This window comes from Hypomesus nipponensis, chromosome 11 (genome assembly GCF_054491055.1).
Source record: "Hypomesus nipponensis isolate SF chromosome 11, ASM5449105v1, whole genome shotgun sequence".
NCBI lineage: Eukaryota > Metazoa > Chordata > Actinopteri > Osmeriformes > Osmeridae > Hypomesus > Hypomesus nipponensis.
Window position 1 is genome coordinate 6,646,084 of NC_140371.1, and position 21,417 is coordinate 6,667,500.

At 42.4% G+C, this 21,417-nt stretch overlaps 1 protein-coding gene across 1 annotated transcript in view; it reads right to left on the reverse strand.

Annotated features, from left to right (window-relative positions):
* The window catches only part of LOC146267934 (cadherin-23-like), a 128,625-nt gene that overhangs the window by 14,507 nt on the left and 92,701 nt on the right, over positions 1-21,417 (reverse strand). The window contains exon 7 of the mRNA XM_084709413.1: positions 17,710-17,788. Within this exon, the coding sequence (XP_084565539.1) occupies positions 17,710-17,788 (79 nt within the window). The remainder of the gene's footprint in view (positions 1-17,709; positions 17,789-21,417) is intronic.

Sequence of the window (21,417 nt, forward strand, 5' to 3'; positions counted from 1 at the left end):
TGTTAAAATTAGTATAAATGTCATATTAAATAATATGAATACAACAGAAATACAAAATATACACTTTAACAAATCTTAGGCATGTTTTTTTGAAAGTTTTATCCATATTTTTGAATTAATCATCTTACCAACCCTTATCTCTCAAGGAAATAAAAAGACTTCTTTGGAAAAACTGAGCGCAGCTGCTTAAACGTTGGTTGCAATCTGCCATAACATCAAAAGAAGAAGAGCTCAGCTGCGGATAACGTTAATGCTATCAGGTAAGGTCTCAGTTTATATGAATTCATATTCAAATTAATATATTCTTTGTAATAGTAATACTGTATAAATTGCTAATCCCTGACACATTTTTGATGCAGTACATATTGGCAACCTCGTAATGGGATTATCATCACACTTTCACTTCATGTTGTCTCATGGCTAGCATGTTGAAGTCATTGGAAACCAGTAGGCTACTTTATGGATACTGCATGTGAAGACTTAGACTAGACAGATTGAAGTGGAAGAGAACATTTATAACAGCTTCACAAGCCAAACAAACTAAATAAAACGACTACACTTTGGTGTAGTTTAATGTGTTATCACAGTCCACACACAGGCACATGACTGTACACGGTAGCTTGTTTTATCTACATGTGCATGTCCCTTTCACCCATTGTGTTTTTTTAGCAGGAGCAGTACATAAGCTCTAAGATTCCGACAGTGGCTGGGGGTAGTGACATCCAGTCAATCCCGAAGAAGTTTCCCTCAATCTTTCAGTCATGACTCAATATTGGAGTTCAGGGGTTGTTTAAAGGGGCAATTGACTGCAAAACCTATTTGACCTTGTCATAGTTGAATAACGACAGTTCGGTGGGTAAAATGAACATACCGTGAATATCAAAGTCCATTGACACCTCTTTCCTATTCAAATCTCAAAAAGAAAAAAATTGGCTGTAAAACGCTAGCTTTTCAACAAAGCTACCGGTCCTACGTAGGACCGGTGATCGCCCTCTTATTGGCTCTGGTCTGTATCTTTGTCACGCCCCAGAATTTACATCCAGACCAGCCCGAGGTAGCGTCTATCTCCTATACTAGTTTAGCTGCGCGCTGCTCTGTGTAAGCTACTTATAAGGAATTACAAAGAAGAACGTTTTGATTTATAACAAGGATATTGAAAATGGACCACGGTCGTAAATGCTGTGTTCCAGGCTGTAGCCTACAGGGAAGGCTAACACTCACAGTCTTCCCAAGGAGCCAAACATTCAACAGGCATGGCTGCTGTTGTCTTATGAGAAGATCCCGGCGAAGTTCAACACTCAATCATTCATTTGCTCTGAACATTTCACCCGAGACAGTTTTGACAACCTTGGACAATTGCAAGCAGGATTTGCTAGGAAGCTGAACCTGGAAAGAGGTGCTGTTCCGACCATATGCTCATTGCAACCGCCTATAAGGACAGTATGATGTTGTGCTAACGGTTATTAGCAATGCTAACGTTTCCTGTATAATATAGCATACCAGGTAGAATGCTAAATAAGTTTCTACACACATCAAATGACTCTAGCTAGACTAGGTGTAGTCGGCATTAGAAGGGAAGCTTCCGAAAAATAGACAGAAAATGAACAGCAGTCTGGCTTATTGCTAACGCCTGTCTAGATAATCTATTTGAAAGAACTGGAGAAAGGCAGGTGCTTGATACAGGATACGGTAGCATTGCTAGTAACTGTTACTAGTAACACCTAGACTTTAGGCATGTAACAAGTTTAGAATGTGTGATAATTTAGCCTAGTTTATTGGCAATGGGGCTAACGTTGATTCATGTACCTGACTGTGTTTCATTCAAATAAATAACCTGTGTAATGTAAATCTACAATTCAAGGTGCATGTTTGTCCAGATCTTGGTCATGTTATTTTTCAGCAAGTTATTTAGAGCTAGCTAGCTAACTGAAGCCGAGTAAAATCAGGATATGGTTTGGTTGCTAAGCTGTAGCCTAACGTTCTACCCACCCAAGTCAATCCAGTTTGCTTCAACAACAGAAGTGGAAACAAGTAATGTTATCATTTCAAATGATATATAGTCAATCTGTTGAAAACAGTGTTGTGTAGACACAATAGATTTATTTGCACGTTTTTATTTCAAGTCTCCAACTTCGGTGTTTCAGCGAGTGCTGCTGTTGGCCGTGTTGCGTTTTTGCTCCCCAGCTTCACTCGTTGAAAACCAACCAATCAGCGCGCAGCTTATCTAAATATTAATGAGCATACCATAAAAGGAGAAAAGCTAGTGTTTTTTCCCGCGAACATTTCAGAGGATCTGTCAGTGGGCATAAAACAGCACCCGGGCCATTTTCAACCCAACCAATGTTACATACCCTATTTGGAGACCTTAAGGAACAGTGTGAAATACCCCCCAAAAACTGTCAATTGCCCCTTTAACACCTGTTCACCATTACACCTTTTGTTATGGCTGCATGGAACAATATTCTTGTCTTGTGCGTCATCTGTTACAATTGTTCTTGTGTCGTCTTCATCTGATTATGATAATTCTGATGATGACGTTGAGGATCCAGCTGTGGCAACTTCATCTTGGACTACTACATGTGGCATGTGGAAAAGAATAGGACTTTTGGAGTCTCACTTTTAAGGAACAAGATTTGTAAGAGGAGATGTTAATTCCTTTGGTTTCAACTACACATTTCTGAAACGGCATTTCACTTCAAGAGCTTGAGTACCTTCCGTTTTCTCAATAAACTCTACACCGCTGTTTCACAGAAGTGATTGTATATATTGAGTCTTTTTTGTTCTTTATCATATGTCATAGAAATAGCATATAATTTCAGTTATATCTGAAATGGTACATTGCCTCTAAGACAACAAGATCCATCCCACGTATTTGGATGAGCAGGTTTTTTTCTTTACGTGCCTCCTCTGCAGCGAGCAGCATACCAGCTGTCAGTGTTTCACACTGTTGAAGATTCTCCTTGACCCTCTTCCAGTTGTGAACTTGTGTGAAATATTTGTCACATTTGTATGGACTGGATTGGAAGGAAATATTGTGCTTTTTTAAGTGGTTGTCATTGAGCAGAAAAGTCTAGGCGCGTATAGAGGGGTGCTGGTGATGTTTTCTGATTGGCTTTTTACTCTGTATAACTCGAGACAACTATCATCTCAGTATGACTGCGCCTTTTCCATTAATGTATATAGTGGGACAAGTTATCCCTTATTTAACAGTGTGAGACATGGTTGAAATGCGTGAGAAATACAAGGTTTTGTGTGAGAGCAAGAGAAAGGGCTGAAATGCATGAATCTCACGGAGACAAGAAGACATTCTTTAACAGTCGGTCACAGTTTCCAGTCGCAAGTATTTTTCGACATACTTTTATTAAATTAGCCTTAGTTCTGGCCCACCATCTAATGGCTTGGAAGAAAACCTGAGGCCAAAGTTACTTGTCCACCCCTGTCATATGGCAACGACAATGACAGTAGCTAGCTCAAATCAACATCAAATTATTAAGCTTCAGAAAAATACAGATTCTCAACAAATCTCCTTTTACTATGGACAGAATGCCCAATAAATTATAAGAAAAGGGTTGGAGTTTCCTCTCTCCCAGTTCATCCTCCGCAGGGGGCATTTGGGCACACAGAGCCGGAGCATCATGCCTCCAAATTGGTTTGTCAGCTTCAATGGACTGACTAGAATGCCAATCTTTTCCAACAGCCGCTCCCTGCCAGCATGACTGAGCACTCACCTGGCTGAGTAACCGGTGCTAAGGACACACACACACTCAAATGCACACAAACACTCACTTGCACAGACAGACTCACCCACTTCCTTGCACTCAAACACATACACAGTCGCTGTGAGAGAGACTGATTAATTTATTTGTATGGAGTGTGTGAATGTAGCCATTAATGTGTGTATGTGTACTAAAGGTGGAGTGCTTGTGTATGTACTGCAAGTAAGCCTGTCATAGACAGTGAGTGGTCATATGTTTAAGCATCGTGCAGGGCCTGCAGTTGTTTTGCACATGTAAAGAGCTTCTGACTTTGACTGCTTCAGGTCTTACAGACAACTCCTGCCAAGCTACATGGTGTGGAAAGGTTGGCCAGAGAGACAGATTGAAATTATACAGATGGCCTCCTGGGTCCCATTGAGAAAAATAGATTTATATTATAATTGCTGTTGTGACAAACAGTGCTTGCTTCCTATTCACAAAGACACTGTGATTAGACCCCTGGATGGTAAAGGGGAAACCGTGTCACACAGACACACAGATACTCATGTATCAATTTAGCAACACACACACTCCACACAAACATTTCCCTTCACACCCAGAACATAAACATCTTGAACTCCCTAAAGGCTGTTGGTGAACTATTCCAATTCAAATACTACTAATATACTTACTCCACTATTTGCATCAAACATGTACACTAGTCATGCAGTTAATCAGTATGTGCGTGTTGTGTGTGCTGTGTTAACACACAGGAGTTTCAACTATTATGTGAGACATGGGAGGATTGCCAACACTCTCACATTACCAACTGTAGTGAACTGGAAAATGAGAAAATATGCAGCAATCTCGTCAAAGGTTTGGACACACACAGTCTCACACACAACTTTTCCCTTTATAGTGCATTTTTAAATGCCAGTAAAATGACCCCAAAATATTGGTATTAAATTAGATCAACCTAGGGAGGATGCAGCCAGACTCCAGTAACAGCAGTGCTACATATCCAAATGGACAAATCTTGAATCCTGAAGTGAATGATATGCCATTGAATATTAAAATGAAAGCAGAGCATTGAGCCACAGAAGACATGCATGTGTAAGCAGTCCATCGGGGGCTGTGCCATGGCACCAAGAACAATCACATCTGATAAGATCAGTCAAGTAGGTGACACGTGGATTATAAGGACTTACTCATTGCAATGAGCTTCTGAGGACGCCAACCAGTGATCAATGACAAAGCCAGCAGCAAATATTTTTGACATTATCTGACGCCATGGTCCCAACAAAACATTCCAGTAATGTGATCTGGAACGTAGCCACCTCTGGGGCCTCAGGAGAAGGATCTTGTGTACCTTGTCAAATGGATCTAAATTTGAGGAACTTTAGAATATTATTTTAAGTGACAAATTCAGAAAGTCATCCTTGTAAACCTTTAGATGTACTCTTTGAATGGATTCATTAAAACATTTGTAGATACACACATTGTGCACACACACACACACACACAAGGGCTCATAAAAAATGTACCTGACAGCTACTGGGTAAGTATGAGTGTGTGGGAGCATTTTTTGAGTTTTTTTGGTGAGTGAAAGTATTTGTGTGTATGTGAGAGTGTGTGTGTGTGTGTGATGCTTGGAGATAATGGCCCCCCGGGTGACTTGCCATTCTCGTGAGGCCCCAGAGGCTGCATTTCATGAATACTAAATTAGACATTTAACAGAAGTTTCTCTTAAAAACTTTTGGGGAAAAGATCTTGAGATAAAGCAATGATCAAAAAATATACAGTAATACCAATGTTGATTAGCAAAACAATAGCAGCCAAACACAAGTCTGACCCAGGATTTACTTAATTATAAAAAGTGTGCGAAATACACGTCAATATTCGGGGGGATCTCCATCTCGCGATTGTTGTGCAATACCGATCTAAATTTGCTCAATATGCAGTAGCAGGGACGGACTGGAAGTAAAAATAGGCCCTGGACTTTGATCCAGAACAGCCCACCAGAACCGGCCCCCGTATACGCACACAGTGCCCTGCTAATGCATGTATATTCTGGGTTTGATGTGATGCTAGTATAGGGAGTTCCACATTTAATACGAGCGTGCATAGCTTTTTTGGGGGGCTGATTAGAGCGGGAAAAAAATTGGGAGCTTTATGTAAAATAAACGCTACCAATGCCCAGTCCGCTACTGGCCGTAGGTATAACATTATAGTACCTATATCATGGATGCAAACCAAGACAATCAGTCTATAACCTACATGACAACACACACGCAGACATTTAACCATTTTTGATAATCCGATATGCTATTATTATAGTGTTATTCTATATGGTAAGCTAGTATTCGTAAAGCAACACTGACATAAGAGGTTACATTGGCTAAAGTTGTTTGGATGCACGTTGTTTTATAACAAGGAGGCAAAGTTGTGCATTACAATGCAGACATGACAAATGATTGGTACCAATCTGGCGCATTTACAAGAGCAATTAACTGAATAAATGCCAGGCGTAGCCTATTGGAGACAGTTCCGGTCTTGCCGTGCGCCCACCTGCTTCGTTGACTAACCAGCCGTCAAGTCACTTGTGCTGGCAGCAGTAGCAGCTAACGTTACCTCAGCACCTGCTGCGTCTTCGGTAGCTTGACGTTGTCTTATTCCATCACCAACAACAGCACAAGCACCAGCTCCACATTTTCTCTTGTGTCTAAGACCAAACTATTGACGATGGTGTTTAAAGTACCCAAAAGCCATACTTGAGTAGAAGTAAAGATACCTTACAGGTAAATAAATAGGTGAAAGTCCCCTATTAGAATACTACTTGAGTAAAAGTCTTAAAGTATCTGATATTTACTGTACGTATCAAAAGTAATTTGTTGATATTAAATGTACTTAAGTATTCAAAGTAAAAGTACAAGTAACTGCTGTTAATAAAAAGCAAAGGGTCATCATTTTGAGAATTATTACATTATTTTAAGTGCTGTGGCCACCATGACCAAGGATAAGGAGTTGTGTTGAAAATAATTGGGTTGGCTGTGATCCATCCAGGAGCAACAATGATTCGATTACGATTATCATGTCAGGAATTCGATTTGATTCCTCAATGCATCATGATGCATCACGATGCGTCATATACATTTTTCTATTAAAGCCATATAGGATATTTGACTTGACAGAATGTATTAAGTTACAGTATATTTTAATATAATAAAGTTTTCTATATTACTTATTTCTATATTAATTATTGACAAAATGCTGTGATGACATGCCACACTTAAAGACAGACTAACATGCACAATTCAAAACGATTTCATAAAGGCAAATGGTTAACATTGAAATCATACTAATCATAGTTTTGGATCCAACAGTTATGTTTTCATCCAAAAATACAAGTAGTAAGATATAAAGAATCTTTATTATTTAACAAAGTCTGAACACAACAGACAGCATTATTAGCAGTATTGAAAACAGAGTTGCATCAATCCTCTGAGTTGCTGGCCCAGAGTTTGCATTTTCCGCGGCAGGTGTTGTTGCTAGCAACTCAGGATGGAAACGGCTAACGTGATTCCTAAAGTTGGAAAATAACGTTGCGACGACGTCGCGGTTACGGACTGGCAACATCGGAAAGTTACGTTGCTAGGAGGTTGCGGTTACGGACTGGCAACGTCAGAAAATAACGTTGCGGTTACGGACTGGCAACGTCACAAGATGACGTTGCGGCAACCTACCCCACAGATGCACGGTCCCGCAACGTCGCCAAAGACGTTGCGGCAACGTATGTTTGGTCAATGAGTGACGTTGCGGCAACGTAAGGGCAACGTAACTGTTAGCTGGGTAGTGTTCTCAACATATTTAATTTTGGTGTGACAGGCTTTGGATATTACATGCGATTTATCCAGTTTGTGCTTCCCAGTCTGTTGGTAAAATGCGAAATTCCATATCTCCGCTTTTAAAACACTTGGAGCGTTTTAAGGACGACCTCACAACCACCCTCAGCCATTTAGCTGTGGCACATATGCGAAATAGCGACAAATGACGTCAGGTAAATGAGACCCAGATGAGACTAGTAGACATAAATCTAGATGAAACCGGTTAGGCTACTGAGAATGTTATTTTTCATTTGAATGTTTATGCCGCGGACGGAAAATTAACAAGCGACATAATTCCGTTATATATATCGATTATGGTCGGCTACTGCATCGATGCAGCATCGTCCATGTCAGCATCGCGATGCATTGATTATTTGATTCATTTCAACACCTCTACTACATTGATAAGACTTCAAATCAAAATGGAACAGCTGGTAAGGCTCAAGATAACTATGTGCTTGATATCTAAACATATGTTTGTTCAAAGCCGTTCACTCCTCAAAACCATGTTTTTTTTAAGACAAAACAGATACTCTAAAGTCAGAGAAATAAAACAGAATGTCTATAATAATCATAATTTCAAATAAAGAGATAATATACGTAAGTGATGTGTCAACCCAGCAGATCAGGAAGAAAATAAAAGACAAGTGAGGAGGGTAGAGGATAATTGATGGTGCTACAAAAGGAACGAAGTGACTGTAAAATTATTTGTTTTCTACTGTACATTCCAGTGGACAGAGTCAGACCCATGGACCAGCAAAGTGATCGGTGGTCCTAATACTGTAGTGACTGGATCAGCAGAGCCAGGTGTGTGCCGGGGCCTGGCCCTAAGGTCTGAGCACCCTCGTCTCAGGGAGATTATAGGCAGCAGGCTGGGCACTCAAAACGGCTTTATAGCAGCTAATTGAAAAGCTCAAAAACTCAAAAATTTGAGTTGTGACGATACACGTCTCCCTTACGAAGCAGCTGGTATTAGGGTTAGCCACATTACAGCTTAGCTGATACTGGAGCCAGCCTCAAGAAAGAGGCATCTGAGCATCAGGGTGTAGCGGCTCTGAGTGATAGCAATATGTGGAGGAGAGGTGGATGGGGGAGGATGGTAGGAGGGAGAAAGGGAATAATCGCCTTTTCTGCTTATCAGTCTGGCCAGGCGGGAAATTGTATGGTTGTACCTGTCTGACCTGTGTGCCAGGGAAGGTGTAGGACAAGGCCAGCGTTGTCCTACACCTACAGCCTCCGCGTCTCTCTCTACGCGCACACACACACACTCACACAAACAAGCACACACACACACATTTTGCTAGCCTGTCTCTGTCACTTCTTAGGGATATAGAGGTTGTTTCGTTTGGACTGCCAGCTAAGTGTGTTTGTGGAGGGTACATGTGTGTGTTTGTGTTGGGGAGTGGCCTATGGGTGAAGCACCTAGGGTCAGTCCCCTTCATATTCAGTCTTATTCAAGAAAACAGGATTGCAAACATGGAATTTTCATTGACTGCACTTTCCTTTTCTATCAGCTTCAGAATAACTTTCTAGTGGTGTACTTTTGAGCTTCTGGAGGATCCTGGGAACAGTGTCACATTAAATCACATTATTCCACCTGAACTGGTTCCCAGAACGAGCAATGTGGTATAAATACATTGACTGAGAATAGAGGACGATGGTGGATGGATGGAGAGACTGCTAACATAAGAATAGGGAGATATGGAGGGACTTAAAAAAGGGGGATTATATCCGTGTGTGATAGAGGAAGAGAAATATCCACAGACATACAGAGATAAACAATGGACTGATAGGAGAGGCATGAATGTTCCTTCTCTCTGTTTGACTATGAGCAGCAGACTCCGAAAGCTGAAAAAAGGCAAAATATTTTAGCCCCCTAGCTCTCAATAGTCTCAAGCTCAGTTGAACCTAATCTTTCTGGGCGGCAGATTGTTTCCAAAAGACTGAGTATGGTGATGTGTTCCCTTCAGAGCTACTGTGGCTGAAGGTTCCTGGAGATAGCTTAGTGTCGTTGTGTGTTGTAGTGTGTGTGTTTGAGTGCGCATGTGTGTGTATTGAAATGCTTTGTCTGTGTGAATGTGTGTATGAGCATGTGTGTGGGTGTGTGTACGTATGCGGGTAGGCGTGTGCAGCAGGGGTGTAGGACTGTGTGTGTGTGTGTGTGCTGCAAGGGTGTAGGATTATGCATGTGTAGGACTGTGTGTGTGTGTGCGCAGTAACGGTAGGATTGTGCTTGTGTGTAGGACTGTGAGAGTGTGTGTGAGTGTAGGAATGTGCAGCAAGGGTTATGGATTATGCGTGTGTGTAGGAATGTGTGTGTGTATGGGTGCATGGCTGGGGAACAGCAACTTTGTTTTGGACCAGTCAGCCCGGTTGTTATCACTGTTTCTGGGCAGCTAGGACCATGATATGTCTGTGTGTATGTGTAAATGTGTATTATTGTTTCTGGAAGGTGGTTGTACAACAAACATTTTCCTATTGTTTAGAATAGATGGATCCTGAGAAAATGATTGTCAAGGACGTCTAGAGTTTCTGAATGTGACTGGAGCCATGGTAACCGAGAGAGTAAGCAGAAACAAAATCCTCTGACGTCACAGTCCAGACTCCTCAACACCTGGCCAAGGTCACTTCATTCTCTGCACCTTCAGCCGACAACAAATTTCTATAACAAATTTCAGCAACCTGTTAGTTGCCGAATAGATTTTAAGAATCTTTAACGAGTCACTAATAAATCACTCCATAGTCACCGTAGTTACATGGATTCAAATTACACTGTTCGAATAATTGTGGTCCGACTACGATCCGATCGACACCCTGGGATAATTAAATCTGAGTCGGTTGATAATTTGGACATCGCATGCTTGTAAACGGTGAATTGGACTATGAACTGGACTCTGCATCTTTGCACATGCTTGAGATCCCGCCACCCTCCCTCCCAGGTCGTGACCTGGAAGTCGAAAAAGACGATAAGTTGTCGCTACCGGGAGTCGGCCCGGCAGAAACAAACTACGCGAGCCAAAAGCGCCGTTTGCATTTGCAGTACTCCTATTGTCATCATGCACGAAAGGGATGTAGCTTCACCATGCTCTCCATTCGCCGTATTTCTTGAAATGTTGTTGTTGTTGGTAGTGGTGAAGAGGTCAAGCGGAAAGGGCTGTATCACCACTAATTGTAATGAAAACAGCGCCACGTATCGTACTGGGATATGACGTGCTTTCGGTCAATGATTCGGTTTATTCACTGCCATATATATTAGGATAATAAAAGTTGCCCCCCCCCCCCCTGGGCCTCCCTGCTTAGGTCGTTGCCCCCGCGACCCGATCCCCGGACAAGCGGTAGATGACGACGACGAAAGTTGCCCCAAAAAATAGCATTATCCGAATAAAGCTAGATTCGAATTGATACCATCATGGAAACGTACTAAGTCAGGCACCTGAAGAAATTTACGGCATGCTCTCAAGATACGCACTCACTAGATCACTGAAGTCCTCTGGTACTGAACTCTTAACAGTTCCCAAAGCCAGGACCAAGAGACATGGAAAGGCAGCTTTTAGTGTTTATGCTCACAGCCTTTGGAATACTCTGCCAGAGAACCTAAGAATGGCTAAAACTGTAGAAACATTTAAGCGAGATTTTAAGACATAGCTCTAAAACCCGCCTATTATTCCCTTTGATATGTATTGTGGCTTTAAAAAATCAGCGGCATAGAGAGGGACATCGTAGTCTGCAGTGTCTCTTTACTATTGCTGCTGAGCAGGCTTTAAAAGCCAGTAGCATCTCCACTAGCTCTGCTGCATAACTAGCTTTACAAGCTTGCTGTTAAATGTTTCTCGTGTTCTATTATACTGTTTGTGTAATATGGTTTTTTTCTGGTAATATAGGCCCATTTAGGCAGGTAAGTGTACACCTCCCGTTTAGTCTAATATTTTACCGTAGTTTACTTTTAAATGCTTAGTGTTTTGTGAAACTCTTAATGTGCATATATTCGCCTACCAGTCTACCAGCCTCTGAATGTTTTATTCATGTGGTAAAAAGGTTTTTGTATAACGTCAAGTTTCTTATGATGTAGTATTCATTCCTGTAATGTGTGTGCTTTGTAATGCACTTCACATTTTCCAGGAGAGTGCTTGATCATCTCATGTCAGATATGTCAGTGAAGACATAGTTCTCCTATATTGGCCCAATTGGGTGATCTAGTTCTTTGCTTCCATCTAGATTTGTGTGAAACATAAGTGTTTGTATATTTGTATAAGTAGGGGCCTGTCCCCCAGTAGAGCTTTATGTCTAGCAACGCGCCTGCCGCCGACCCCCCCCCCCTTCCCAGCATTAAATTATACGTCACTGGGTCAAGAATAGCAACATAGTATGTGTGTGTTTGTATGTGTATGTGAGCGATAGAGTGGGTTTACCTCCATCCGTCAATGCTCAACATCAACTCCAGCAGAGATAACTGACAATGTGTTCCTATCTCCTGTCAGCATCAGCTATAAGATTAGCCCAGTGATTGGTGGAGAGACAAAATCCTGATCCCAGGTCTCCAGGTCATTAGCATGAAGCACCTCTGAAATTAATAGCTCATTTATCTTAATTACTGAACTAATGAGAAGACTCCCAGAGGACTGAGTGTCACTCTGGGAGGACACCGGAGGGAGGCGCAAAATTAATACTCACGTACACACACACACACATACAGTACGAACACACTCCTACTCTCTCTCACTCCAATATACACATGCACACACATGCACACTCCTTCAAACACTATCAACGACAAGGTTTCCTGCAGCACTTTTCAGTTAAGGCGGCCGCTCAAGCAACACACACCTGCCACTTTAACTACGTCGTAGTTTTATTTTAATTTTTTTATGTTATGTTTTCTCCCTTCCACTCCAAAACGCCAGTCTCCCTTCTCTGCAGAACGCATTAGTCTATCGCACAAACTATCCCCCCCCCCCCCTTAGTCTATCGAATAACCCACCTACCCTATTCTCTTGGTACTGCCTCCTACTTCCCTATCCATTATCATCCACTATCAGGCTCAGAAACATGGTATAAGGGTATAAGGTATATTTGTGAAGCTACTTTCAATCTGAGTAGTTTTGGGTTAGAGTTAGGTCATGGTGAGACTAAAGGCCAATTTATACTTCTGCGTTTTTACGGACACGCACACAGGGAACGCCCTCTCCGTCAAGGAACTCCCTCTCCGAGCCCCTCACAGAGCTCTGCGTGCACCTCCTGATTTTCCTGACTATCCGTCCGTCCATCATTTACGGATACCCCTTGGCTGTGATTGGTCCGTATTAAGAACTGCTTGAGTCAGGGGGGGAGGCGGGGTTGCCGTGACCAACAAGAAAACAGAATCCTTTGACCGCCATTGTTGTAAGTTTTTACAATTCATATTTCAGCTAAACAGTACATGTAAATCCGCATCTGAATTAAAATGTGACGAGAAATGGGCAGTGTAGTTGCTGAAAATGTGCTTATTTTATCGATGAAACGGCTAATTTGTAAATTTGCTCTGACTTTTTGATAACCTAGCTAGCATCGCAGTGCAGCGCTAAATTCAACCAATCCGTCCGACTCAGTGCGTGCGTCTGTCCGTAACGGAGTCGGAGAACTATAAATCGGCCTTAAGGCCAAATCCCAAAACTCTGTCTTACCCCTACACCTTACCCCTAGCCCTTAGTTTACCCCTAGCCTAGTTTACCCCTAGACAACATGCAGGCTTGATAAATGACAAGAGTGGCACACTGACTGGTTGAGGTCAGCCAGTGACTCAACAGATGGCACTGCTACAGTATGGGCATCAATGACTTAATTGCCAGGAGAAGGACGCTGCTATGCCAAATTCAAAACTCTATTCCAGACCGTATTAACCAGCTGGCACTGCCAGGTGCACCCATGTAGACTGCAACCCCTCTGAAGGGGCCCACAGAGTTTATCCAGGGCAGAGAGCTGAGCAGCAGTGTGGTTGTCCTTCATATATCATCCAACTAAACACCCTGCCTCATCTCACACTGTTCCCCACAGAAGACCCTTACAGTACATGTTCTCTCCTCCCTCATTGCAGCCACCTCTCTCTTTCTGCCTTACTTTCTCTCTCCTTCTCTCTGTCTCTCCGTCCTTCCCCCTTTCTCCCTCTCCTTTCTTCTCTCTCTCTGCCTCGCTCATTCCCTCCCTCCCTTATTCTTTCTACCTCTCCCTCTCTCTCCTACATTGTTCAGGTTGAACACACGGAGCCCAAAGCTAGTGTAACCCAGTAAAAATAAAAATGTTTCTCAAGGTTAATAAGTAATACTTATTATATGGCAACAACGGTACGAGCTTTCTGATTGGCTAATGGGTAGTTATGCCAGCCGCGTATTGCCCTCCTCGCCAGTCAATACGGATCCGTATTGCACTCTGACATCAGCTTCAAAATGAGCGATATCGACGAGTCAGCTGCTGAGTTTTACTATCCAGATGATGCTGAAAAGATTTGTCATCGAAAGTGAGGATGAAGACCATTTATTTTTGTTTACAAAATGAAAAGCTAAAAATGCCATATAATAAACTACTTACTAACCTCGATCGTTCGGTCATGCCGGGAAATATCAAACCTCGGCTTTGCCGTATCAACCGAGCGTTAGCGAGGATACGGCAAAGCCGAGGTTTGATATTTATATTATATGGCATTTTTAGCTTCTTTTCATTTTGTGAGTTCCAGCCTCAGTTTGATATTTCCCGGCATGACCTCACTCTCGGTTAGTAAGTAGTTATTAATGCTTCCGTTTAATGTGTTAAATGTTTAATTTTAAGATAATTATGATAATATAAACACATAAATACATATATTTTTTTAACTTAACCAATCATTTGTTAAGTTTATTGAATGATGCACAGGGTGTTCTGAGCCAATCAAAACTCAGTAGGCCCTCTCTCAACGGTTCACATTAGGGATGGGCAATACCAATCATTTTCTTTTTGATCCGATACCAAGTACTTTCAAGGCCAGTATTGTCGATATTGATACCAATACTTCTAAATGAAATATTTGTATTTGAGTAATTTTATAATGCATTCGGAAAGCCATCGTTATTAATATTAAATAAACCACAATAGGTATTACGTGTCTGTGTTGCCTCCTCTGCTCGCGTCAGCTGTAAGCTACTTTGTTGTGCTCTTTAGGGTGTTCAACTTTTAGATGCTTGTCATGTTTGTGGTATTGCCACAGTGGCGTATTGTTGTTTGACAAATGTCACATGAAGCTTCATCGTTGTTAACTGGAGTGAAATACCTCCAGATTATGCTTCTTTTTCTTTCAGTCATGACTGCAGCAATGCACTTCAATCTGTGCTGAGTGTGCTTTCACTGAGTGAGAGTGGGAGACAGGGTTGCCAGGTTTGTGTGACAAAACCAGCCCAATGGCCAATCAAAAACAGCCCAAAAACAAGCCCAATATCAGAACTAAAAATATGCCCCTGCCAAACCATATACACTGCTTTTAAAGTCCAACAGCATTGCTATCATTGCCAAATATATTGTAATACAACAAAGTAACACCAAATGTTTAGTATGCCAACATTAAAAACAGTTTTCAGGAGGTTTTCTCAGGAGACAGAGCATTAGGCACGTGTGCACATACACAGTGCGTGTGTGTATGTGGGCGTGTCCCATGTCCATGTGTGCACGTGCTGAACTGGAGTCAGTTTGGTAGGATTTGGGTATAAATAAATTATTTCATTTAAAATATGGATTTTTATTTAAAGATATTCATGTAATTTGCATGCAAAAAAGGTCTACCTGAACCAGCGGACAAAAACCCGCGGCAACACTTCAAAAGTAGCCCAATTCCGCGGGAAAACCGCGGACCTTGCAACAATGGTGGGAGAGCGCGGCGCGCTGCCGCTGATGAACTCATGATAAGCACAGACACAGCTGAAGAAAAAAATAGTTCCCATTGACTTCTGTGGTTAAAGTAAATTTCTGTACTATATGGCCGACTACTATTATACAAATATTCAAAAAATCATCCCAGGTAGAATCCATATTTAAATTTGAGAATCAATCCTTTTGATACAATGCCAGTATCGAAAATATCGATACTTTAGGATCAATCCGCCCATCCTTAATTCACGTGGGTAGACGTGATGAAGGAGAAACCAAGTATTCTTTGGGGGGGGTCGTCCCCCCCCAATATTGAGAAAATACCTATTTGTAATATACAGCAGTAAATATGTAAAATATACGTTCTCCTTCTATGAACCCTGTCAATTGATCGGTTATTGTTATGTTTTATTTTCAATGTATTTCCGTTTGTTAAGAGTTTGTTAAGTGTGTGAATCCCCTCTCCTAATTTTACAGTTCTGTGATTTAGTTTGAATCCACCTTGTGTCGTTCTGTGTTGTCATGGTTACCTAACACTTTTTCGTCAGACAGTGGAGCGCAAAGAAAGTAATGTTAGTTAACTTGTTGAGGGGAGGTAGAGTAATGGAGGATTTGAGGTTACCTAAAAAGTGGAGAAAACTGGACCAGCAGCCAAGCATGCACGTTTTTTTTTTCAGACAATAAGTAAGCTAACTTGATACCGAGTTAAATGTGTTAATAAAACGAGTAGCCTCATAAAAGCATGAGTCGCTGTTTTTGTGACATGTGGTCACAATGCAAGCAGTCACTGTCTCTGAGAAATGTCACTATTCCTTTAGATGTGAATTAAAATGGTCAATGTAGTCTTCGAAACTAGGTTCTAAATGTGCACATTTTCATATATAATATAGAATTGTAGACAATGCACATTACAAAAAAAAATAATGGGGAAGGGTATTCATTTGGACCCCCCCAATGTCTAAACCATGGTTAAGCCTTTGTGCCACGCTCTGAAAAAAAAGAAGAAACCAAATGGCGCACATGCTTATGTCTGTTTTATACAGGAAAAAGTAGAAACCATTTTGAATGTACTAATCTGTGATGTGGAAGATTTGTCGAAAGGATGGAAATTATTTGTAAAACTGATACGTGGATTTGGTGAGTTTTGAATGAAATGGTAGCACTTTGGCTAGCTAGTTCAATGCATTGCCTGGGGTAGCTAGTTCATGGAGTTCACTAGATTAGCCTATTTTTCCCTCCACATTTGTTTAGTCAACGTATATAATTTTCTCATGTGAAGTCCAGGCTAGGAAATTGTTTTGTTAAATGCTTGGAACAATAGTGTAGAATGTGTTACTTGTATATTGTGTGATTTGTCTTTTCTTATTTTTATGGTTTCCTTGAATTTAGTATAAAATGTTAAAATTGAAACTTTGGTGTTGAATGGACATGATATGTGGCCAGTATTCAGGAGGTCCGTGGTTAACACTGAAGTGAACTGCAATTGATTTGGTAAAAAAAGACAACCTCTGTTTACATTTATAGGATATTTCATTTCTCGGGAAGAGAACAGTAATACAAATTTACATCAATCACAAATCATCTGGTTGTTGATTCATCATTCACACCTATGGGCTCTTGTCGAACCGAGTCTAAATACTCTTAAGTAAAGCTAATCTCTTCCTAAGTGTTACACTCGTCCCCACACAGCTGGGTCTGAATTCCCCCAGAACAAAACCCTGTGTAGGTCTGCAGGCCGTATCAGCACCACACAGAACAGGGGGTCCACCTTCCCCTGTTCTGCCCATTATCTTGACCACCAGACCTGGTCAAAACATGGCCTAAATATGTAAAATGTGAGCGAGAGAGAGTAATATACATACATGGAAATATAAAATAAAATACATAAATAAATAAACACAGTATATACCATGTACAGCATACTGTAAATAACTTCATATGATTTCCTAGGGAAAGGCAGATATTTAGAGTTCTGTTTAGCATGGCAGGCAGACAGTCTCTCTGATGATTGGATGGTAATATTAATTGACATCTGGCTTATTTAGACCTTCTGCACTGTTGCACCGAATGGTGATTAATTGTTGTTTATGGACAAGCCTATTCTCCAGTAATATTGTATGGTTTTATTATAACGAGCTGTCATTGATTCTTGTTTGTAGAGCAGGCTGCTGTATTACTGGACGGGATCATCATAAGCAGGGATTGATTTCCCCCTATGTGGGTCTGTCCTGCTCGCTGCAACAGATCGATCATGTGACACACACCTGAGAGGATGGTGTAGCCGATGCCCCTCGGTCGGCCCAAGTCCTGGTCAATGGCTCTGATCTTCCGCACCTCGTAACCCTGGAAACACACACACGCAAAGATAAGAAAAGAGAGTAGCCCAGTATTGGGATGGAGAGACAGCAAGAGAGAAAGATAATATGTAGGACATAGAGTAATAGAGTAAGGGTACGAGAGTGAGAGAGAGACAGAAAGTGAAAGAGAGTGAAAGTGTGCATGTGTGAAAGAGAAAGATGAGAGAATGAAAAAGAGAGGCACAACTGGCATTATTCTCTGATAGATCTTCCAATACAGACCCCCTCACATCGCTTTGACACAAAAGCAAGCCCACACACTTGTGTCGGGGGACTGAAGGGCCCCTAATTAACTATTTATTTTAATAGCGTACTGGTTACTTTGCATTTAAAAGGCAGAAAATGGACATCACCACAAATGAACAAACACACTGATGTAGGGTGAATCCCAAATGGACTCTTTCAGGTTTAGAGTGACTCGTTAGCCCTTCATTGGGCTTATTTCTCCTCTATTGTTCCAAAACTCCTCAGCTGACAGGATGATGCAGCAACTTGAGGCAAAATATAGGGAGGGCAAAAAGAGAGAGCAACAGAAAGAGAGAAGGAGAAAGAAAGGGAGATAAATAAAATGAGAGATGGAGAGAGGGAGACTGAGAGTGAGCGAGAGAGAAAAAGAAAGAGAAAAAAGCCTTTGATCCGGAGTGTTCTCCGTCCCCATGACTCAATCAGACATCCTGGTGATACTTATTCCCCGTGCTTCACCCATCCCCCACAAGTCCTCCACGTACACCCCCATCCCTCCCTTCCTCCCTTCCTCCACCTCTCTTATCTGCCTCCCATTGATCCCACAAATTGTGTCTGAAACGTGTTTATGCTCCATTTCTGCCAAAGCGTCTCCTGTCATTGACCAATTACAGCAGAATCAATTACAGGCCTTTTAAGAGCAGCGATTCACCGATTGCTAGCAGAGGGGGAGAAAAGACAGAGAAAGTGACATAGGAAAAGGAGGAGGATGGAGGGAAAGGGAAAAAGAGTGAGAGAAGAAAAGAGAGGTGACGCTGAAACAATATGAGCAATATTCTCCTGCTGTCCACACAAGTGGAATATGCTCAATCAACCAGCATCAAGACAACGCCCCCCCACCCTTGTTCCCCGCCCCACCTTCTCCACCTCCCTCCCCCAACTCACATTTCCTCTGCCTCTCTCTTTATCCCTTCAGCGATGTTGGTATATTTCTACCTCGACTCCCTCCCCCACAGCCTAAATCTCTCCCCCTCTCTCTCCATTTCAGCTCATCGGACTGACAGACAAATTGTGTTTGTCCCAGAAAGGGTTTAAATGTCACTCAGAACAACAAACCCACAACAACAGCTCTGTACTCTGCCCTGCTTCTCTTGCTCAACTCTCTTTTGTCAACCTTTCAAACTTTTGTGTTGATTGCAGATTTCAGAAAGAAAGAGAGAGAGCGATGGGGTTATAAAGAGTTGGGGGGATCCTGTTTTCCTATCTGTGCTTGAGAAATGACCTGTGACAAGGCAATGCGTTAGATATCAGTTTACGTGTAAATGTCATGGGCCTTGAGGACAGTTGACATCCACTCCGTCATGTGTGTGCAGGAGTGCATGTGTGTGAAGGCAGGAGTCTGTGTGTGTAAGAGCAGCAGTATGTGTGGGAGGAGTGTGTGAGGACAGGAGTGTGTGGGGAGGGAGGAGTGTGTGAGGTCATGAGTATGTGTATAAGCACAGAGTGTCTATCTGTTTCAGGAATGGGTTGCTGTGCTGACCATCAGAAGAGTCTAATAGCATTAGTTCAAGTTCAAGTCTTACATTTGTCAGGTACACAGAACAACACAAGGTCAGAGTGGGCACTGAAATTCCTAAGACAAGACAACGCAAGCACCTGGCATAGCATAACATATAAGTACACAGAACATAATTTACATCTATGCTGAGCGTAAATAATTGAAACTCCCTAAATATACAGATAACAATAAATAATACACTATACTTACCCTAAATGCACATAATACCTATTACAACCCTATAACCTATTCTAATCAAGGTGGAGTACAGTACAATAGTGCAAAATTGCAGATCAGTGACTATGTCAATGACCATACAGGAGCCTGATGGCGAAGTACAGTGAGGTACAGTAGTGCAATGTTAGTGCAACCAGTACTGAAAGTGACAGTGTATAAGTGACTAGTGTGCAGTGAATCAATGTCCATATCAGTGTCCATTCAAAAGCCTGATGGCCCTTGAGTAGAAACTGTTGTCCAGTCTGCGTGTGCGCAACCGGATGCTGCGGTAACGCCTGCCAGAAGGCAACGGGGTAAAGAGACTGAAAGATGGGTGGTAACAGTCTCTTAGAATCCTGCCAGCTTTCCTGAGGCAACTTTTGTGGTAGGTGTCCTGTAGGGCTGGGAGCTTCCTGCCGATGATGAACTCAGCAGAACGGAGCACACTTCCTAGGGCCTTGCAGTCCCTGTCTGTGCAGCTCCCATACCACACTGTAATGCAACCAGTCAGAATGCTCTCTATAGTGCATCTGTAAAAGTTAGTGAGGATGACTGAGTCCATACCAAACCTCTTCAGTCTCCTCCGGAAGAAGAGGCTTTTACGGGCCTCTTTGACCACCTTGTCCGTGTGAACAGACCAGGTGAGGTCGTTGCTGATGTTCACCCTGAGGAACTTGAAGCAGCTGACCTTCTCCATTTCAGATCCGTTGATGAGTAGTGGTGCATGCTCCTCCTCCTGCCGCCTCCTATAGTGTGGTTGAGAGACAGGGTTATTGTCCTGGCACCATGATGTCAGGGTGTCAACCTCCTCTCTGTAGGCTGACTCGTCACTGTCAGAGATGAGGCTCACGATGGTTGTGTCGTCAGCAAACTTAACAAGGAGGTTGGAGCTGTGTGTTGCCACACAGTCGTGAGTGAACAAGGAGAACAGGAGAGAGCTGAGCACATAGCCCTGCTGGGGTGCCTGTGTTGTTGATCAGTACAGATGAGGTGCGGTCACCAATTCTCACCACCTGTGGCCTCCCCGTCAGAGAGTGGAAGATCCACTTGCAGAGGGAGGTGCTTAGTCCCAGGTCCACAAGCTTGGAGACCAGTTTGGAGGGGATGATGGTGTTGAATTCTGAGCTGTCATAAATGAACAGCATCCTCACATATGTATTCCCTTTGTCCAGGTGGGAGAGAGCGGTGTGCATAGTCAGAGCGATGGCATTGTCTGTAGACCTGCTGGACCGGTATTCAAACTGCATAGGGTCCAGGGTGGGGGGCAGCGAGGAGCAGATGAATGATTTGACTAGCCGCTCAAAGCACTTCATGATGACAGAGGTCCGTGCTATCGGGCGATAGTCGTTCAAACATGTGACCTTGGTGTTCTTGGGCACAGGGATAATAGTGGTCCTCTTGAAGCAGGTGGGGAGTACAGACAGGTTAAGGGAGAAGTTGAAGATGTCACTGAAGACCCCTGCCAGCTGGTCAGCGCAGCCCCTGAGGGCCCTACCTGATATGCCGTCCGTATGGAGGTGTGATCAGCCTTCCCAAAAAACAGGGCGGGGGAGGGGTTTGCAACTGCAGGTATCATATGTTTCATATGACAGCACTTAAAGCCTTCTGCAGGGTTGGTGATGGACAGCTGGTGGGAGAAACTAGATGAACTACTTACT